The sequence below is a fragment of the Molossus molossus genome, unplaced genomic scaffold (assembly GCF_014108415.1).
Source record: "Molossus molossus isolate mMolMol1 unplaced genomic scaffold, mMolMol1.p scaffold_m16_p_18, whole genome shotgun sequence".
NCBI classification, from domain to species: Eukaryota; Metazoa; Chordata; class Mammalia; order Chiroptera; family Molossidae; genus Molossus; species Molossus molossus.
In genome coordinates, this window is record NW_023425353.1 from 20197213 (window position 1) to 20216788 (window position 19576).

The 19576-nt window shown below is 56.3% G+C and overlaps 1 protein-coding gene across 3 annotated transcripts in view; it reads right to left on the minus strand.

Annotated features, from left to right (window-relative positions):
• Positions 1-1906: 1906 nt before the first annotated feature.
• The window catches only part of PRKCD (protein kinase C delta), a 29663-nt gene continuing 11993 nt past the window's right edge, over positions 1907-19576 (minus strand). For 2 of the 3 annotated variants that reach the window (XM_036266731.1, XM_036266729.1), the window contains exons 2-18: positions 14379-14501; positions 12841-13040; positions 11475-11535; positions 11145-11307; positions 11021-11052; positions 9794-9879; positions 9417-9546; positions 8435-8535; positions 7737-7833; positions 7427-7527; positions 7148-7321; positions 6887-6978; positions 6281-6343; positions 5164-5302; positions 4794-4982; positions 4106-4234; positions 1907-2605 (exon numbers count right to left, since the gene is read on the minus strand). In XM_036266731.1, the coding sequence (XP_036122624.1) occupies positions 2447-2605; positions 4106-4234; positions 4794-4982; positions 5164-5302; positions 6281-6343; positions 6887-6978; positions 7148-7321; positions 7427-7527; positions 7737-7833; positions 8435-8535; positions 9417-9546; positions 9794-9879; positions 11021-11052; positions 11145-11307; positions 11475-11535; positions 12841-13040; positions 14379-14493 (2031 nt within the window). In that variant the 5' untranslated portion in view covers positions 14494-14501 and the 3' untranslated portion in view covers positions 1907-2446. The remainder of the gene's footprint in view (positions 2606-4105; positions 4235-4793; positions 4983-5163; positions 5303-6280; positions 6344-6886; positions 6979-7147; positions 7322-7426; positions 7528-7736; positions 7834-8434; positions 8536-9416; positions 9547-9793; positions 9880-11020; positions 11053-11144; positions 11308-11474; positions 11536-12840; positions 13041-14378; positions 14502-19576) is intronic. The other variant, XM_036266730.1, reaches the window with a different exon arrangement.

Here is a 19576-nt window from a genome sequence, read left to right on the forward strand (position 1 = left end):
AGGTGGGGTGGGGCAAACCTGCCTTCCCCGGACCCTCAGACCCCAGTGAAAGTGTGGTTCCGAGCCAAGCCATGAGAAGCATTTCCTGAGGCAGCTGGTCGGGCTTGGCGCCTGTCCAACTCTGGGAACAGGCCAGGAGTTACAGCCTCCCTGGCAGTGTCTGGGTCTCTGACAGCTGCTTCTCCATCCCAGGCTGCTTGAAGTGGGCCCCTCAGGCCCAGCCTCTGTCCTTTTCTGGGCTTTTCCAGGCATCGTAGGATAACTTAAGGGGCTCCCCAGAGCAGGGTGCTCCGTAAGGAAACAGGGATTCATGATCCTGTTTTAAAGATGAGTAAACTGAGGTCCGATGAAGAAACTGATGGAGGTTCCGCAGAGTGAGTGACAGAATGGAACTCCAACCCCAGGCTCCTGATTCCAAGCACCATGTTCTTCCCACCACCCGCCACTATCTTTGGCTGATGAAATTACTTGTTCCCCCATTCTCCACGGGAGGAAACTCGGGCTCTGGGTGTAAAGCCCTGCCTTGGAGCTGCCAGGAGAGTCTTGAGAGGCTCTGAATTCAAACACTCCCCATACTCTGGACAGCCCGTGTGTGTGTGTGTGTGTGTGTGTGTGTGTGTGTGTGTGTGTGTGTGTTGGGGGTGGGGTGAGGGAGGGTTGGGGCCTGTGTGTGGTGCAGTGCAGGAAGGGGACAGGGTTTTCCAGGTACCTCCTCTGAGCTCCCACAGCCCAGCATCCCTCAGCATAGCCCATGCCATGCGGTCTATCCCCCCTGAGGTTTGCACCGCTCTATACCAAGCAGGGATTCAACAATTGTTTCCAGGGAGGATGGTGGGTCGAGAGGGGAGGGGGACATTTGGTCTCTGGGGAGAGTTCAGTTCCCTCATCCCCACCAGCCCCTCCCCTGGCCAGCATCAGCCCCCACCTCATTCTGCTTCTCTCCAGCTGTGGAAACTTGTACTTCAGCCCAGAAAAGTGAACTTGCTGCAAGTCAGCTGCTTCGCTGCTGAGACCAGCCAATCAGGTGCTGGGGGGAGGGGGTGCTCATCCACCTCTAAGGACAAAGGGCTGAGGGCTGGACCAGAGGGACTGGAGGGGGTGCCCTGATTCAAGGCCTGTGCCCCAGAGACAGGGAGAGGGAGCAGAAGGGAGAGGAGTGGAGAGGAAGAAATAGGAAGCAGGAGAGGGAGACATTAAGGTGGTGGGAGGGAGATCTACATGACTCAGGGGGCACTGGAAGGTGGCTCTCAAACTGGACCCAGCCACTTAGCATTTTCTCACCTTTTTTTCCCTACCCTGCTCCCCTCCCTTTCTCCAGGTAAGAAAGGGCTCCTGCGAGGTAGATTCTAGAACTCAGACACAGACTCCTCTGTGGCAAGGACAGGATAAATAGCAGTGAGATGGCAGTTCCACCCAGCATCACCTTGCCTCATCCCCATTTTACAGATGAGGAAACTGAGGCTTGAAATTGTTAAGTGACATGCCCATGTCTTTTGCACTCTGCAGTTTGAATCCAGATCTGCCTGAAGCCTGAGCTGTACTAACTTTCTCTTCTCTGACCTTTCCAGTCTGGCCCAGCCTCTAGGCCTTCACTCATGCCTTCCAGCCAGGTCTTCACCTCTCTGCTTCTCCAGACTGGCTCCTCAACTCTCCTGAGACACTGTCTGCAGCTGGAACCACCTCCTCCCGTCACCCCGTAGTCATCTGAGACTCCGTAAGCCACCCAGAAAAACCCAGGGCCCTAGAGCCAGAGGAAACCCATAAATACAAACATATTTGCATGAAGGCACAGGGTTCTTTGCCTGAGGCTATCAGCTCAGCGTCCAGGACACAACTGCCCAAAGCGGGAGCAGCCACCAGCTTCCTGGGGCAAATATGTCCCCACAGCCAAGTTGGTACCGTTTGCTGTTTATTTAGATACACAAATAAAAGAACCTGGTGGTTCAAACAGCTTGTGCTCCTTTTTTTTTTCTTGTCATATATATTTTAAAAAATCAACACATTACCAGTCCCCCATGTTTTTTTCTCTACTGAGCAATATATACAGCCTGTTATATATATATGTGTGTGTGTGTGTGTGTGTATACATATATATGTATATATATATGCATATATATAATACATTTTCTCAATAGATAACTACATTCAAGTAATGAAACACAGGATTTACAGTTTCCCTCTGAGGACAGAGGAAAAGCAAATTCACACTCAGTTCACAGAGGAAGTACCATTAAGAGCCCAGCCAGACAGGAGCCAAGGCCCTTCCTGGGGGTGAGTGGGGCGGGCAGCAGCAGAAATCACGACAGTCACACTGTTGCTGATCGTGGGGGGTGGGCAGATGCTGATGCAGGGGGGCCAAGCCTGCTCTGTCAGGCTGGGTAGGCAGACCGTGCTGAATGATCCAGGCTCCTTGGCTGGGATGGGTTGAGGGGCATGTTTGGGAACCTCACTTTTCCAAGAGCCTCTCGAATTTGGGATTCACGAAGGAGAAGCCAGTGAATGCTGTCTGGTCCATGGAGTCGATGAGGTTCTTGTCGCTGTAGGACAGCCGCGCCTTCTCATTCAGGAACTCCTGGTCGAAGTTGCTGTAGTCTCCGGAGGACTTCTGTGGGCACAAGGAAGAGGTGGATGAGCGGGACGCAGGGGCAGCCTTCCGAAGGTTCTCAAACACCTCAGAATCCCTCGAGCTGGGCCAGGCCAGAGCTGTCCTTAGTAAAAACCTAGATTTCTGGCTTCTTTTGAAAACAAGCAGAGTCGTGGCGGTTTGGCTCAGCGGTTAGAGCGTCGGCCTGCGGTCCAGAGAGGCCCGGGTTCGGTTCCCGCTAAGGACATGTACCTCGGTTGCAGTTTGTCCCCGGCCCTGGTTGGGTCGTGCGGGTGGCAACCACTCGATGTGTCCCTTTCACATCGATGTTTCTCTCTCTCTCTCTTCCTCGCTCTCCTTCCCACTCTACCTGAACAAAAAAATGGAAAAAATATCCTTGGGTGAGGATAAAAAAAAAGAAAGAAAAGCAGAGCAGAGCCGCCTTGGGCCCATTTCCTGGCTCATCCTCTCCTGGCGCAGAAGCCCCCCGTGCCACTCCCCATGGCCCCCACCGTCAGCACTCTAGCCTGGTGTTTCTCAGTGCAGAGAACTCAGTCTATCCCTCTTTCTCTCACAAGTGAGACTGGGAGCAGGCTGTCTGATTTTCCTGAGCCGGCCGGCTGGGAGAGGCAGGCCTGGCCCAGGAGGCATGCAGTCGGAGGGCCCGGAGCAGAAGTGCTCTGTGACCTCCAGGAGCGGTGGTGGGGCCCAGCACATCACACAGGCTGCCCAGTGGGACTTCGTGTCCTGATGGAGGGGGGGAAGCCAAGGAGAGAAAAGGAGTGGAAAGGAGGAACGGGGATCAGAGAAGGGCCATGGAGTGGCCCTTCTGAGGTGTTTGGGGTGCTTGGAATCCTGGCCCCATCCTGTCTCTGCTCTCCTGCTGGCTCCTTGGTGCCTCTGTGAATTCCGAGCCTTCAGGAACCATCCCTTCTCTACCTGGAACACCTCCCAGCCGCCCCCAGCCCTGCCCATGGCCCACTTCCTCTCAGATGCACCCCGTTCTATGCATTCCGTGCTCCTGCTGACAGACCGACCTGATAACTACTGATCATGCGGCCTTGTGACAGCTCGCACACTGTGGTGGTGTATCACGAATGATCATCTGTTAAAGTTTCTTTTCTCTGTCGAGCTGGGGCTCCTCCAGCTCTGGGCCTGGGCCTCCCACTGTGCTGAGCAGCTCATCACCGTGCTCTGCGCCCAACAGGCACTTCCAGTATTGGAAAATGGATTGGATGGGCGGAGAGGGGGAGTGAGGCCTTAACTCTGATTCCCAAAGCACAGCCCGCCGCAGACAGTGGGCACTAAAAAACTGTAGGCTAAGGGATGGTTGGATCCACAGTTCCCCGTGTTTGTTGAATGACTGAGTGAGGAGAGAGAGGGTGACACTGAACGTACCAGGAAGGTCAGGGAAAAGGCAGAGGAGAAAGCATGTAATGATGTGGGAGAGAGGCAGGGCAAAGAAGGAGGTGCCCACCCCGAAGGCAGCGTCGTGGCCCCTAGTGAAGCTGGATCACATACCACTTTGGGTTTGAAGGGCGGCTCCACCTGACGCTTCTCCAGCAGAGTCCAGTTGATGGTCTTGAAGAAGGGGTGGATTTTGATGTTCCCAGTCACTCCCAGCCTCTTGGTTGGGTCCCTTTCAAGTAGCTGCAACCCAGCAGGGGCCCTGGTTAGCACCCAAGGGCTGCAGGAAATTGGAACCTCAGCAAACACCCAAACAGACCCAGGGCACCCAGGCAGGCCTGGCTCAGCCCACTGGGGCAGCCCAGGGCCGCTGGGACTGAGGGGATCGTCTCTGGCCCACTGTGCTCCCAGGTCCCCCAGAGACAACAGGTCATAGATGGGGGCTGCGGGACTCTTGAGTAAAAGCAGCGGCTGCTTATTGAGTGTTTGCTATCTGCCTGGCACAGACCTGAGCATTATACATTTATGTTTTCTTCCCAACGACTCGGGTTCTAGCTCCATTTTGCAAATAAGGAGACAGACTCAGCATTTAGCCTCAGGTCTGTCTGTCTCCTGACCTAGGCTCACAATCACCATGCCAGGCCGATTCAGTGCAGGGTACTCAGACAGGAGCTCCCTCGAACGTGGCAAGAGAGCAATACCCCAACACATTAGGACTGGAGCTTCAGTGAGGCTCCTGGCATTCCCGCAACCCCACGTTTACCGCTTCCTGCCCCCAGCAGCCTAACCCAGGGCCCCCCACCTTCTCCAGGATATCCTTGGATTCCTTGGTGATCCAGCGGGGATAATGTGGTGTGTCCACACGGATGGACTCGAAGAGCTCGTCCTCATCATCACCGTGGAAGGGGGACTGACCAATGAGCATCTCATAGAGAAGGACTCCGAAGGACCACCAGTCCACAGAGAATGAGTACTTCAGGCCCTGCAGGATCTGGGCAGGAGAAGGTGCTGGAGCTGAGCGGGGCCCCAGAGCACAAGCCCTGGCCAGGCCTCCTCACCCTCCGGGCTTGGCGCAGACATCACTGTCTCAGGGAAGCCTTCCTGGCTCCACCCTGTTGAGACAAGGTGTCTGACTGGGTTGGAGGCTGGAGGCTGGGTGGATGCCAGCTCACCTCAGGGGCGATATAGTCAGGGGTACCGCAGAAGGTGCTGGCCTGCTTCTCCCCAAATATGTTTTCTTTGCACATCCCGAAGTCAGCAATCTTGATGTGGCCATTCCGGTCCAGCATCACATTGTCCAGCTTGAGATCCCTGAGGGGAAAGGACAGGAGAAGGGTCGTCAGGAGCTGGTTCCACTCCTGTCTCCCAGCACCATTCTCAGCCCGTACGCCGAGAGCTCTTCCCAGGGGACACGGGGAGGAGGAAGAGAAAAGGCAGCAGAAGGGAGAGAGGCGCCAAAACAGGGCTTCTTGCAAGTGTGGTGTGTTACATGCTGGACACATGCCGCCCTACCTTCCCGAGCCCAAAATGAGGCTCAGACAGCTGATGTCCGTTGCCCAGGGTCACCTAGCTGGTCCCAGCTGGGCAGGGACCATGTCTGTTTTTATATAGTTAGTTGTTTGAGAAGTTATTTTATGCACATGGTCATATAAGTACTAGAAAGGGGCAAACAGCATGTACAGTCTACCTTCCACGGAGCTCGATGGCCAGACCCTCCCAGAGTGACTCTAGGTAAGGGCACAACACATTGCAATATGCACCTCACCTCTCCTTTTGAAATATTCAGTAGACACTGTCCCAGGGTTGATTTTCCACTTGACAACCTATCCTGGGATCATCCCACATCAGGACACAGAGCATGGCCTCAGGCTCTTTGATGAGGGCACAGTAATCTACTGTCGGATGGGACCGTCATTTACTGGGTGGGAATTTATAGAACTGGTTCCTATTGGTGGAAGCTGAGGGTGCTCAGGTGGGGCTGCAGAGTGAGTGACTGTGCTGAGGAAGGAGGCACAGCAGCAGCCAGTGCCACGCCCCCGCCAGCGCACGGGGGATGGGGTGGGCAGTGAGTTCCCAGTCCCTGGAGCTATGCCAGCCTCAGCTGAGGGGCCACCAGGAATTCTAGCAATGGGGTAGGAGGTTTAGGCAAATACCCAACTAAACATTGATTCCAGGCGGACATGGGGCCATAGCTGGGCCGAGCTCCACTCAGAGCATTTCAGAGGATAGGGTGGGGTTGGGGCTTCCCTTCCTGAAAGCTCCCCCAAACCCCAACTCACCACCCCGTACCTGTAAATGATCCCTTTGCTGTGTAGAAACTGTAATCCACATACTATCTCAGCAGCATAAAACCTGGATGTGAGAGAGAGACGAAGTGTTCTGGAATTTCTGCTGACTAGTCCTTGCTTCTCCCTGGTCCCCCATCCCCACCTCCAGGGGCAGGAAATGCTGCCAATAACTTGATGGACAACCTGGGCTGAGGTGGCCAGCAGCCAAGGCAGAAAAGGAAATTATGAAGGAAAAGCTCCAAATAAGACCATTTTCGGTCATAAGAGTACATGCATTTATGTTGACATTCATATGCATGTACATGTGCACGCACAGTTTTGGGGGTGCTGGTCTGGGGTCACACACCAGGGTCCTGTGCTGTTCAGGACCACCATGTGTGAGGCTGCCCTGGCTGAGGTCCGAGGCAGGGACAGGACCCAGCATGTCTGTGCTGTGCACCCAGCCAGAGCTCACCCACCGCCCAGGTTCCCCACACAGTGGGGGCGTTTTCCCGCTACCCTACTCTCTCCAGCCCCAGCTCTAGCCCAGGGTGGCTTCTCCAGAAAGAGGGAAAGTGAACGGAGGGCACCCTGGCCGTGGGCTCTCCCCCGACAGGGCCTCACGCACATGGCACGGTATAGCTCGAAGCGGCCTTTGTCCTGGATGTGGTACATCAGGTCCCCGCCAGTGAGGAACTCCATCACAAAGAACAGGTGATCCTGGGGCACAGAAACGGGAGGGCCACTGAAGCAGGGGACAACACTGCCCTGGGGGGCATGAGGAGGGGACACAGCCCTGCCTTCAGTGGTCTGTGTGGGAGACGTGGGCTAGAGTGGAGGCTGAGGGGAGCCGCAGCTCCTGGGCAACGGCAGTGGGGAGGTCGAACACCTTGGTCTGGAAGGTGCAGTAGAGGTGCGTGAGGAAGGGATTCTCCCAGGCGAGCGCCAGCACCCGCTTCTCCACCATGGTGCACTCCACATCGTCATCGATCAGAACCACGTCCTTCTTGAGGGCCTTGATAGCAAAGAACTCCTTTTTGCCTTTCAGCTCTGCAAGCAGTACCTGGTGGATGAGTGGGGATGCTGAGCGGGAGAGGCCCGGCCAGAGGCCAGGGCTCCACATCCCCACCAGGTCTTGGGGCTGCCTCCGGGCAATGCGGCCCCTCACCTTCCCGAAGCTGCCTTTGCCCAGGACCTTATGGAAGGTGAAGTTCTCGATGTTGCACCTGGAGCTGCCCTCCCAGATCTTGCCGTAGGTCCCAGTGTCTGCTGGAGAGACGGCACCTCAGACGGGTCTCCATCTGCAGAGTCCCGTGGAGCCCGGGGTGGCTGGGGTAAGGAGCCTCAGAGAGGAAGGGCCTCCTTCCCCACGGTGGCGCCTCCTCTCAGCTCTCACTTGACAATGGAGGGAGGCCAGGCCAGATCCTGGGCCCTGTGGGAAGTAGGGGGTTTCCTAGAGGAAACGGGCCCAGCTTTACCTAGGGCATCATCTCCAGAGACTCCTGGCTTCTTCTCAAAATGCTGGTAGATCCCAACAGTCTCTGTAGTCTCCATCTCTGACTTCCGGGAGGGTTTCTAGAGAAGAGAGTGGTGGTTGGGGGGGCCAGATCGTTGGTCATACCATGGTCCCCAATGGGAGACAGCGGGGGCAAGGCCCGAGACCACCAAGCAGCACACGCGTACACACACACACACACACACACACACACAGGTGCGTGCACACGTCCAGCGGCACAGGGATGCCTGGGTGGTCTAGAAAGCAGTAATTACAAACAAAAGTTGTAAATTGGACACCACTTTCCCAAACAGTTACTGGACAGATTTTTGTGTTGCCTTCACTTGTGACTGATTCTAGAATTTTACCTTAACATTTTGTGGCATCCCTTGAGCCCCACCACACCCAACACAAACAAATAACATACACACGCAAAGGCTTTTAGTTCCAAACGTTTCGACCTTGCGCCATCCCCAGGTACACCTGCAAGTACAGAACTGCTGGAATAACTAACTTCTAATGGGATAAGCCCACCGCCCTCCACTGCCTAGTTCTTCAACTGGATCTTCCAGAAGTAGGGGCTTGGTATAAAGCCCCCCACTGTGGTTCCCCAGGAGTGGGTGTGAGCCCTGACTGCCAACCCCACTACCCTCTGTCCTGGGTTCCCATGGCTCTGCCTACCTGGGTGACTTGGTTCAATGCCTCAGCCAAGAGCTTCTGGTTGATGCCGCAGAGGTTGGCCACCTTCCTCTGGCACTTATGGTGCACGTTCATGCCACAGTCTGGGGTGAGGGAGAAGCAGACCCATCAGGGCCCCTGTCCAGGCAGGGCAGCCAGCAGGCTCAGCCAACGGCAGGAAGGGGTGGAGGAGAAAACAGCAGAAAGGAGGGCTTTGGTGGGGTCTGCTGGGTTTCCTATCTTTAGGGAAAAATGTATCTGAAGCCATTATGAGCACTTCAAATCTTTCACTGTTTAAAGAAAAGAGCCCTGGCTGGTTTTGCTCAGTGATTAGAGCACCAGCCCGTGGACCAATGAGTCGCAGGTTCAATTCCCAGTCAGGACACATGCCCAGGTTGTGGGTCAAATCCCCAGTGGGGAGCATGCAAGGAGGCGGCCCATCAATGCTCTCTCTCATCGATGTTTCGCTCTCCCTCCCTCTCCTTCTCTCTAAATCAATAAAGAAAAGAAAAAAAAAATTCTGTCTTTAAAATAATATATCCTCATGTGAGGATTAAAAAATAAATAAAAATTAAAATAAATGAAGAAAAAGAAAAAGCAGAAGATATGGTACCTAATTCTGACCCTTCAAAGAATGTGTGGGACAACCTAGACAAATCCCTTTTCTTGCAGGGGGTCTCTTGTTTCTCCTTTATCAGTGAAGCCGGGGTGGAGAGGGGATGAGGCACATTTGGGGAGCACCTGCTCTTGTGCAGCAGTGACTCTCTGGGTCTTACTCTACTCTGACCCCGATGGTCACACAGCAGGTAAATGGTAGGGCCAGTGGGGAGGGGTCACCAAGGCCTCCCCATGTGAAATCCCCCAGCGAGAGGGCAAAGGCAGCATCTGTTCAGTGGAGTTTATGAGGTCCTGGTGGGCAGGCACCGCGGGGAGTACCCCCTCCCCCACCACTCCGCCCACCCCGGAGCCGCAGGGTGGCACGCACCTTCACACTTTAATCCCTGCTTCACCAGCCCCCAGAGCAGGCTGCCACAGTGGTCACAGAAGGTGGGGCTCATGTAGTTGTACACCTTGAACCGGTGCGGCATGTCGATGTGGAACCGTTCTTTCTGGAACTGTGGTGGAGGGATCACAGGTCAAGGGTCACATGGCATCTCCAGCCCCTTCCTTAACCCCTAGCTCTCCCCTAACCCCATGCATGGCAAGATGCCAACAGGGCTCCACTGAGGAGGTCTGAGGAAGGAACAAGAAAAACGGGAGGAAGGGTGAGCCCCACAGGAAAGGGGGAGGGAGAGCCCAACTCCTTCCCACCGGGCCAAGCCCCCCCAGATCCCCAGGGCTCTTCCCTGGACCCAGCCTCACTATGGTGTCCCGGCTATTGGCCGCGGTGCCGGTGCACCGGCCGATGATCTTGTCGATGCATTTCTTGTGGATGGCAGCGTTGCATTCTTGAGGAAGGCGCAGGCCCGGGAGGGGGATGGGAAGGCACCGGTAAGGGCAGAGTCTGTGAGCAGGCCCAGTCCAGCCCCTACACAAAGCCACTGTTCTCCCAACCACCCACACCCTCACCCCACAGAGGCCTCGGGCCCAGAGCTTGATTTGTCTCTCCTCCTGCCAGCCCTCGAAGGAGGGGCCTGGGAAGAATGGGGCAGGGAGGACAGGCCAATCTGGTGGACCTCAGAGATTAGGAAAAGCTCCAGGAGTCCTGGTGGGCAGGGAGGGGGCAGAAGTGAGGGGTGTGGGGGTATTGCAGTGATAGAAGTGGAAGCAAGGGAGCCCCCCTTCTCTGCTATGCCCCAGCACAGCAAACAGCTCCGAAGCTCTCTCCGCACATGCACACAGACAGATGCACCCAACCCAAAGACACACAGCATGCGTGATAACAACAAGGCTCCTTACACAGAATGCTTACCATGTGCCAACCACACTTAAAATACAGCTTTACATATTTTATCCTACTTGATCTCCATAATGACTCTATTATCCTATTTTACAGATGAGAAAACTGAGAAAGAGAGGTTGGGTAACTTTGCCTAAGGCCCTGTAGCTAGGAAGCGGTAGAGCCAGGATTCAAACCTAGGCAGTCTGGCTCCAGAGTTTGTGCTCATAGCTGCCAGCCCACACTGCCTGGTGTATCCTCACGGAGAAAGGTGTACACATAGGTGTGCACCCCAATGCCCACGTATCTAACAGAAGCACACATGCAGCCAGGGGTGTGCTGGGCAAGGTCTGACAGCCTCTCTGGAGGAAAGAGGCCTAATGTGCAGTACTGGCTGATTTCTCTGTAAATACTCCACTGTGACCTATTTCAGGCCACCAATGTGATGTCACAGAATGCACAGAGTTCGGAAGAGAGATGCAGAATTGGCTTCCTGACCGGCAACAAGCCAGCTCCAGCACTCACTGACGTGGCTAGCGTACACATATGCACCGACATGGAAAACCTCACGCGCGCACACTCATGCACAGAGTCTTCATCCAGACATGCAGTCCCAACACAGGAACACAGCTCTCCTGTGCACACACCCAGGCACTGCCAGGCACACATGCAGACACATGTCGGCACAACCGGATTGTGGAGACACTTACGCCTGCATTTGTAGCCTTGCTTGTTGAGACCCCTGAAAGGCAAATCCCCGGGAAGGGTGAGTGGTGGAAGCACTGGGTGTGACCCCCCTTCCCCCGCCCCCCAGCAGGCACAGCCACCCCTCACCAAACAAAATCTCTGCACACGGAACAGAAGGTAGGCTGCCCAAAGAAGGTGGCGATAAACTCATGGTTCTTGATGTAGTGGATTTTGGCCTGTTTGATGGCTCCACGGCGGTTCATTGTTGGAAACTTGGCCTCGTCTTCACCCCGCAGAGACTGCTTGCAATCTGGGGGCCATGGAGTGATGAGGTCAGTGCAACCACAGGAGGGACAACCCCTGCAGGCCCTCCCGGGGTGGCCCTGGATAGATCATTGATGGGGGCTGCCTCTCTACACTCTGTCCTGGCTCTGGCCTCTGAACCTACGTCCCCAACCCAGAAAGGGCAGGTCTTACCTCCGTCTTCCAGGAAATACTGCACAGACATCAACACCTTGGCCTGGGGTTGCAAGTCCAGCTGCAGGGGTGAGGGTGGGGGGTCACTGAGGGCGGGCCTGGGGCCAAGCCAGACTCAGAACCCGCCCCCATGGTTGGTCCCCCCAGGCCAAGAGTGTCCTGGCAGCCTAGCAGGACACCTGTCTGCCTGGTGTTGGTAGGGACTGCCCCACCCGAGCCCCGCCCCTGAGCCCCCCCACTCAGGGGTATTATTACCTTTGGGGAAGTGAAAGGATCCAGCCCACACCCAGTCTGGCCACATGGCCCAGGAACAGAGTGGGAAGGGAAACTCCCCACCCTCAACACCACTGCCACCTTAACAAGGATATCAGAATGAAGGCCCCGTGTCCCCCTGCACACGCAGAGGCACAACACGTGACATTCACACCCGTGCTGTTCTCTGTCTGTCAGGGCTTCTGCCTGTCCGTCTCCTCACAGACTGGCTGGTTCTAAGAGCAGGACTCTCACCACCCGAGGACCCAGGCCTGGTGACTGACATTGTCCTTTGGGGTAGTAGATGGAGAGCTCAGCAAGCGACTCTGCTTGACTTGGACAAGGGTCAGTCAGTACAGCCCTGAGTCAACTTCTCTCTTGGCCCAACCCCTTCACCCCTCCCTGGAGGCTGACCAGAGACCCTGGTGGTCACAGGTTTTCTCCAGTGGGGATATCTTGGCTGCAGGAGACCACAAGTGACCCTGAAGGCAAGGATGCTCTGCCAACACTGGCGTCCTACGGCCACAAGGGATACATGGCCACATGTATGTGCAGAGTCCTGGTCTGGCAGGTGAGTGACGGCCATCAGCCTTTCCATTCTCCCACATCCTGGCTGTTGAAGATCATAATTGCTGTTCCCTATTGCCTGCCTGGGCCTGGAATATCTGCTTCGCTTCGGAACACAGCTGGGAACAGTGGGTGCCTGAGAAGGGAACCTGGCGCCTGGGATTAGGGTCGGGCACACACCTGTACATAGAGTTTGATATGTTTTACTATGGGCACATCCTCTCTTCACAAAATTAAGAGGGAAAAACGTAGTTGCAATAACAAGGGTGGCTCTCTTTAGCGCCCACCCTGCGCCCAGTTCTACAATTATCCCTTTACATTCAGCTGCTCATTTCATCTGAACAACTGACACCAAGGTAGGGTCTTTTAGCAGCTTCTCCTTTTTACAGATTTGGAAATTGGCTCAGAGAAGCCGGGATTTAGTCAGCTGCAGAGCTGGGATTCGAACTCGGCCGTCTCAGCTGTGACGCTGCACCCAGCAGCCACGATCACTCCCGTGCACGCATGCACGCTCACGCACACAGGACCGCCGCTCACGTGCCCTCACCCAGAACTCGGCCTTGCCGTTGTTCTTCTTGCAGCGCTCGGCCAGCACTGACACGCCCACCGTCACCTCCGACATGGGGTCCTCAGCTGCCCGCATCAGCACGATCTGGATGACACGACCCTCGTAGATGTGGGCATCGAACGTGGACTTCCACTCGGGGTACATGGTGGGCTTCTTCTGCACCAGTGTCTTCCCGCGCTCTGCAATGGGGGCCCAGCAGGCCACATCAGGGGAGGTCCCCTCTGTCTCTCCCTTCCCAGATTTCCCACAGCCTTCAGCCCCCTGGCTCTGTCCCCGAGGGCCCGCTGTGGTTTCCCAGTGTCCTCAGGACTGAGTCTCCACTGCTCAGCCTGCACCCCTGTGCTCTGCTCACCTCACCAGCCTCATCTCACTCACAACGCACTCCAGAACACCCAGCTGCTGGCAGCTCGTCCTGGGCGTCCTGCCAGGTCCCCTCTCCAGGCCTCTGCTCCCGCTGCTCCCTCCTCCTGTGACCCTCTCCCTCCAGCCCCACTCCGCTGTCCCCTTCCCTGTGCGTTCACTCAGCGAACATGTGCTGAGAGCACCCACATGCCAGCCACTGTATTGGAGGCAAGAAACACGGCAGGAAGAAAAGTTACACCTGGATGCCCCGGCTGGTTTGGCTCAGCGGTTAAGACTGTTGGCTCGCGGACCAGAGAGACCGGGGTTCGGTTCCCACTAAGGGCACGTAGCTCGGTTGTAGTTTGTCCCCGGCCCCAGTTGGGGTTGTGTGGAGGGCAGCCAGTCGATGTGTCTCTCTCACATCGATGTTTCTCTCTCTCTCTGTTCCTCCCTCTCTCTCTCCCTCTGTTGGAAGATAAATGCAATAATGTCCTCAGGTGAGGATAAAAAAAAGAAAGAAAAGTTACACCTGGTGCCTGCCCTCCTAGAACCTGTCATAGGCAGAGCCGTGGACCAGTTCACGCCTCCAGTAAATGTTAAATCACAGCTGTAATGAAGCTGAAGTGGGTAAGGCCGGCGGTTCTAGACCTGCCCATGTCAGGGGGGCCTGCCCCAGCCTAAGAATTGGGAAGGCTTCCTGGAAGAAGAGACAGCTCAGCTAAGACCTAAAGGGTGAGCCAGGGTTCACCAGAGGAGCAAGAAGAAATGGCTTGAGATGTTCAACTCTTCCAGGAAGATGCGCCGACTCCAGCCTGGGGCAGCGTCTGCTCTCAGTTTCCCCGTCATAGGACTCATCGCCTGGCTCTGCCAGCTGACTGTAGTCCCACAAGGGCAGAGCCATGTCAGCCCTGGAGCACTGCAATGTCCTGCGTGCCCAGCGCAGGGCCTGGCACAGACGAATACATGAAAACTGTTGGGTGAAACAACCAACAGGGGAGGAGCCAGAGCTCCGAGCCCCAGTGAGGGCTCCATGCAGCATAGCTGTCCTGCATCCATACCTCGGCTGGGCAAGCAGACGACGAGGAAGAGCAGGATCCCTGCCATTGCCTTTCACTGGCCCGACTCCCAGCCCCGCTGGTGGCTGCCACCTCTCCAGGTCCAGCTTCCAGCCCTACCTGTGCTGAGTGCCTCCTTCATCTTCACAGCACAGAAGGGCTGGCTTGCCTCATCCGTGACCTCCAGGGAGCCCAGCTCGTAGGAGTTGAAGGAGATACGCAGGAATGGCGCCATGTTGGGGCCTGCGGTGGGGATGTGTGGAAAGAAGGGGTGAGATCGGGCAGCAGGCAGGGCCAGCAGGAACAGCCCTGGGAGGTGGTCAGATGTCTGTTCCTCCCAGGGCTCTCACAGCGTTGAGTTTGGCCCCACATGGTGCTTAAAATGCACCAGTCCTAGTTGTCAATGTTAAAACTGAGAAGTTTTATGTAAGTCGATATTTGTGGCATCCCTGGTAAAACTAGAAGAAAGGACATCAGGCAAGAGCTGGCTAGCACAGCCCCCTCGGTCAGGCACCCCTGCCAGTCCACTCCAGGCAGGGGACCCCTTCCACGCCTCTCCAAAACCTACCTGGGCCGTGGGGGCACTTGAGTCTCTGGCCCCCTAGGTGTTCATTCGCAAGGTCATTCAATGCCTCCTTAATACCCAGCTGAACACATCTACTGCCATGTGCCTGGTACCCAGCATGCACTGGCCAAGATGTGAAGGGCAGTGCCCACCCCTCTCCACACAGCCCTTCTTGGTTTTCAGAATTGTTTTGCTCCTAAATACCCAGGTAGACAAGCAGGGCCAACATGATCACCCCCACTTTCCAGACGGGGAAACTGAACCTAAAGCGGGGACTCCCCTGATGAAGCGCTGCCTCGTTCACAGGCCAGCGCAGTGGAAGGCCCCGCCCACATTCGGGTGCCTGACCTTTCTGAACCTGAGGCGCCTGGGATCCAGCCTTTTGCCTTTCCAGAAGTCTGCCTGTACTTTCAAACTGTTTTCCAAATATAAAACTATTTTACTGCTCAGTGTAATGCTGATTTTGCTTTTTAAACCACACAGGTTGGCCCCATGTTTCCCCATTCCTCATGCTCCTCAAATCAAGAGTCACTACAGGAGATGACCCCGAGGGTCTTGTGGGCTGTCATTCAAGGATGCTCACGTGTGAGACCACGTTGCACACTCATGCACCTACTTGGATACTGGCTCGGGTCTAGGCCCCACACAGGAGGTGCTCCATACCCCTGGCTGAAGGAACATACTCAGGTATGTGCACATACATATGTACTTGTACTCCATCCTGAACATAGGCTGGCAGAGTGGCGGACTCAGACACTGATCCCGCCTACACACTACACATGCATGTGCACGCATGCAGCACACCCTGCCCAACGACGGCTCCCTTGGTTCCTCCACAAGGCAGCCAGGGCAGCAGCTGCGTGTGCTGGGAGCTCCCAGCCAGATGACCTCACAGGAAACACTGACCTCAGCCTGCAGCCCAGCCCAGTGGCCTGGCCAGTCCTCTAAGGCCAACAGCCAGAGAAGAGGGGAGGGACAAGGGGTGGGGGGACAAGCGCTATCATGTCCCCTGAATGGGCCTGGCTCCTGCTCAGAGGGAGTGAGAGTGGGTGTGTGAATTCGCATCTGAGCCCAGCCAGGCCAGCCACCACGACTGCTCGGTAGGGGGGAGGGAGAGCCAGCTGTGGTCTGCTGCTGCGCCTCCCTGGGCCAGAGCCTGCGTGAGGACGAGTTAGTGTGTGAGGGGCATGTGGCTGTGACAGCACAGCTGTGAGCTGTGTGTGCCTGCGAGGACGTGGAGAGAGTGGCACGTGGCGGGCACTCGGGTAATGAAGTGAAGTGAGCTGCATGGGCCTGGCTGGGAGTGGGGGTAGGAGTCTGGGTGAGTGTCACAAACCGCCAGGCAAAAAGGACATCGTGCCTCTCTGGCCACCTTGCCCTGCCCAGGGTCCAATGCGAGGAGCCCCCAGGTGAGTGTTCCTGGGAGCCCAGAAAGGTCGGCAGGACCCCACCCTGCAGAGCATACACCTGCTATACGTCTGCACCCACATTCCCTGAGCCCGAGCCCAGCAGACATGGCTCAGCCTCATGCTTCCTAATGAGACAACCTCAAGACCCAGTGGGGCCATGACGGACTTTCTGCATGTCTCAGAGGATGAGACTGAGTGGGAAGGTGGGCAGGGACAAAGGAGCAGTAGTGCTGCCAGGGGCTTGCTCCTGGGGGACAGAAGGACAAGGGCAGCCCCTGGTGGCAAAACAATGGTCAAGCTGCCTGGTGGCAACTTCCTAATACCAACGTTGCCCTGGCTGTGGGACTCCATGCAGGGCACTGGCCACTCTGAGTGTCAGTCAGCCCCCCTCTTCCAGATGAAGAATGGTCCCTTGGTGCAGGGCTGTCATGATAAGAACCTGTGTAGGATGAGAGCCAACATCAACCCCGCAGGCTTCGGGGTGGGGTCCCTTTAATGTTATCACCCCTTCTTGCTTGCAGCACCCATTTCTCACCTGCGCACCTTCCGTCTCAGTTTACAAAGCATACTCACATCCCCCACCGCATCCACTCCACACCCACCCGTCCTGGCAACTGAGCCCACTTCTCAGATAGGGCAACCAAGTCTCCAGGAACACAGCTGCTCACCCTGAAGCAGCTCCTCCTCCCCACGGCCTCCCCCTGGGGCCTGTCCAGATGGCTCACAGGCTCCATGACTCCCCCTGCCTCCAGGTGGCCCAGCAGGAGCTGTCCACGGGGACCACATGAAGGAGGTGTCGGAGCCCCAGTAGGGTTAGGCAGAGCCTCCAGCTTTCTGCCACCACACTCAGAGCAGCTGCTGCTCACAGTTAGCTAGAAGCCACCAGGGGAAAACCACAACCACAGTGGGCCCTGGCCCCAAACCTGTACCACCAGGCCACAGTGCCACAAGGAGGGAGTAACCCACGGCTCTCCGGCAGTAACCCCAGGGTTAGGTCACCTAGCCCCAACTTCCTAGGACTAAAACTAGAGCATGGGTCCTGCCAGGCTTTGCCACCTCCTCTACCCCAAGTGTACTGCCCGGACCCCAGGATCTTCTTCTATCACTGTGTGACTCTGAGTGTCCTGGGTCCCTCCCTGCACACCGAGTCCCACGCTGCACAGTGGAGCAGAGTTGCCCACCTACCTCACAGAGCATCTGAACACTGTGGGAAGGCCAGCGGGCAAAGTAACTGCACAAAAGCAAGGTGTGCCAACTATATATAGCCCCATGCAAATAGGCCCAGGCTCACAGGCCCCAGAGGAAGGCCACCGGCTCAGCCTCGTCACCGTTCTGCAGAACCATGGAGGTGGCAGGGGCTGGGCCCCACACAGGGTTCCGTAGAGACCAGCTCCTTGGAGTCAGCAGAAGCCAGCCAGGCCTCTCCCAGCCGCCTTGGGCTCCTAGTCTCTACTCTGCTGCTTCTCCAGCCACAGCAAAGGCAGCCCAATGCAGCAGAGAGCACAGCACTTGAAGTCAAAAGGTCTGGGTGCGAATCTCAGAGCCCCCACTTAAAAGAAGGATTAACATTTTCTGAGACCAAAAACATACTAGATTAGCCTTGTAATAGCATTAGCATACTCTATTCCTGTGCAGGTCCAAGAGATGGTGAAAACCACAGGCTCAGAGAGGCTAAGTGATTTGCCTATGATCACACAGCCAGTAAGTGGCCCACATTCTTTCCAGTGTGCCATGTCAGGAAGAAGAGATGAAGGCGAAGAAAGTGGAGAAATGTGCCAGGAGCAGCACACACAACACACTCATGCAGACAGAGAAAACACACAGAGAGGTGAGGACACCAGGAGACAGGTACCCTGGGCTTGACCAGAGTCTATCCACTCAACCCTCTGCAGGCTGGTCCTAGGCCTGACCTCGAGGACCACCCCCTTCTATACAACGAAGGAGGTACAGACCCCTAACCTGCTGCTGCCTTCCCTCCTGTCCCAGCTGCTTGGGCCAGCCTTGAGTTCTCAAATCAAGGGGAAGGCTTGGTTACCCTGGATTCCAGTCCCAGGGTAAAAAGGCTCACTGGCCCTGCTCCCCACCTGGCCCTTGATCAGCAGCCCAGAGGGGAGGCGAGACGGTGCTCGGCCAGGCCAGAGCAGGCACGCAGCTCCTCGGGGCAGTGGAAACCTGCTCCCAGCCAGTCCCGGGCGGTGGGCAAGGCTGACATCGAGCTGACCGGAAAGACTGGTTGGAGCTCCCAGGACACAAGAGGACAAGCGTGCAGGTTACACATCCACATGTGTGCATATGAGTGTGTTCCAGCAAAGGAGGCGAGAGGGGGACATAGCCTGAGACGGCAGCACCAGGAACAGGAGTACATTTTCTAATTTTTCTACAACCATGTGGAAATTGGTTGATAACAATTTTGTTAAAGGGGAAAAATAAAACCCAGCAAGCCAAAATATGTCCAAGAGATGGGCCTGCAGAGACTGACGGGCCCATACAGATGGGGAAACTGAGGACAACGAGGGTTCCCTGGCCCGCAAAGCTCACCTGGTCCTCTCCACCCCCGCGCTTCCCTAGCATTTGATTCTGCCTCACAGGCAACAGGGTGATGCCCACTGGACAGAGGAGCAAAGGGGAGACCTGAAAAGAAAGGCCTTGGCCAGGCTTTCGGAGTGTTTGTGAAAGTAGAGGGAGGGTCCTTCAGAAAGTCTGTCAGGCAGGCAAGAGGCGGCAGGCTGAGGGTGAGCAGAGATCCGCCGAGGCCCCCTGGTGGGTCAGAGGTCCGCTCCCTTAAACACACCCCTGAGGAGCAGACATGCCCCTCTAATGCAACGCTCTCCACACACACATGCCCAACTTTCGGGCGGCCTCCACTGCCTGCCCATGGAAGGCACCGCCAAGACTGGGTGGCAGTGGTATCAGACTAGGCCCTCCCAGAGATGCAGACCCTGCTTAGACCTGCGAAGGCCCAGCCCAAAGGCCTTGAAGGGTGAATGAAGGCGGGAGGAGGCACATGAAGCCCAGGAAGTGGAAGGGAAGAGGAGTGATCAGCAGGAGGGAGCAGGGCTGGCCCTGGCAAAGTTGCAACAGGCAGGGGCCGGGTGTGGCGGAAGCTGCCAGGCTGGGCCGGCAGGCGAGTAGCAGCTTGGCTGGGAGGATGGCCTCCCCAGGAGGCCTTCCCCACTGAAGCAAGTCAAGAAGGCCACAGGGGTTTCACAACCCAGGAAATGGTCCCAGCAAGAAGAGCAGGAGGTGGGAAAGAGGAAGAGTTAGCACGACCCTCCCAAGGCTCCACACCAAGGCCTGTGCCCCAGCCCCTATGAGCCCAGCCCTGCCCTGAGAAGAGGCCGAGC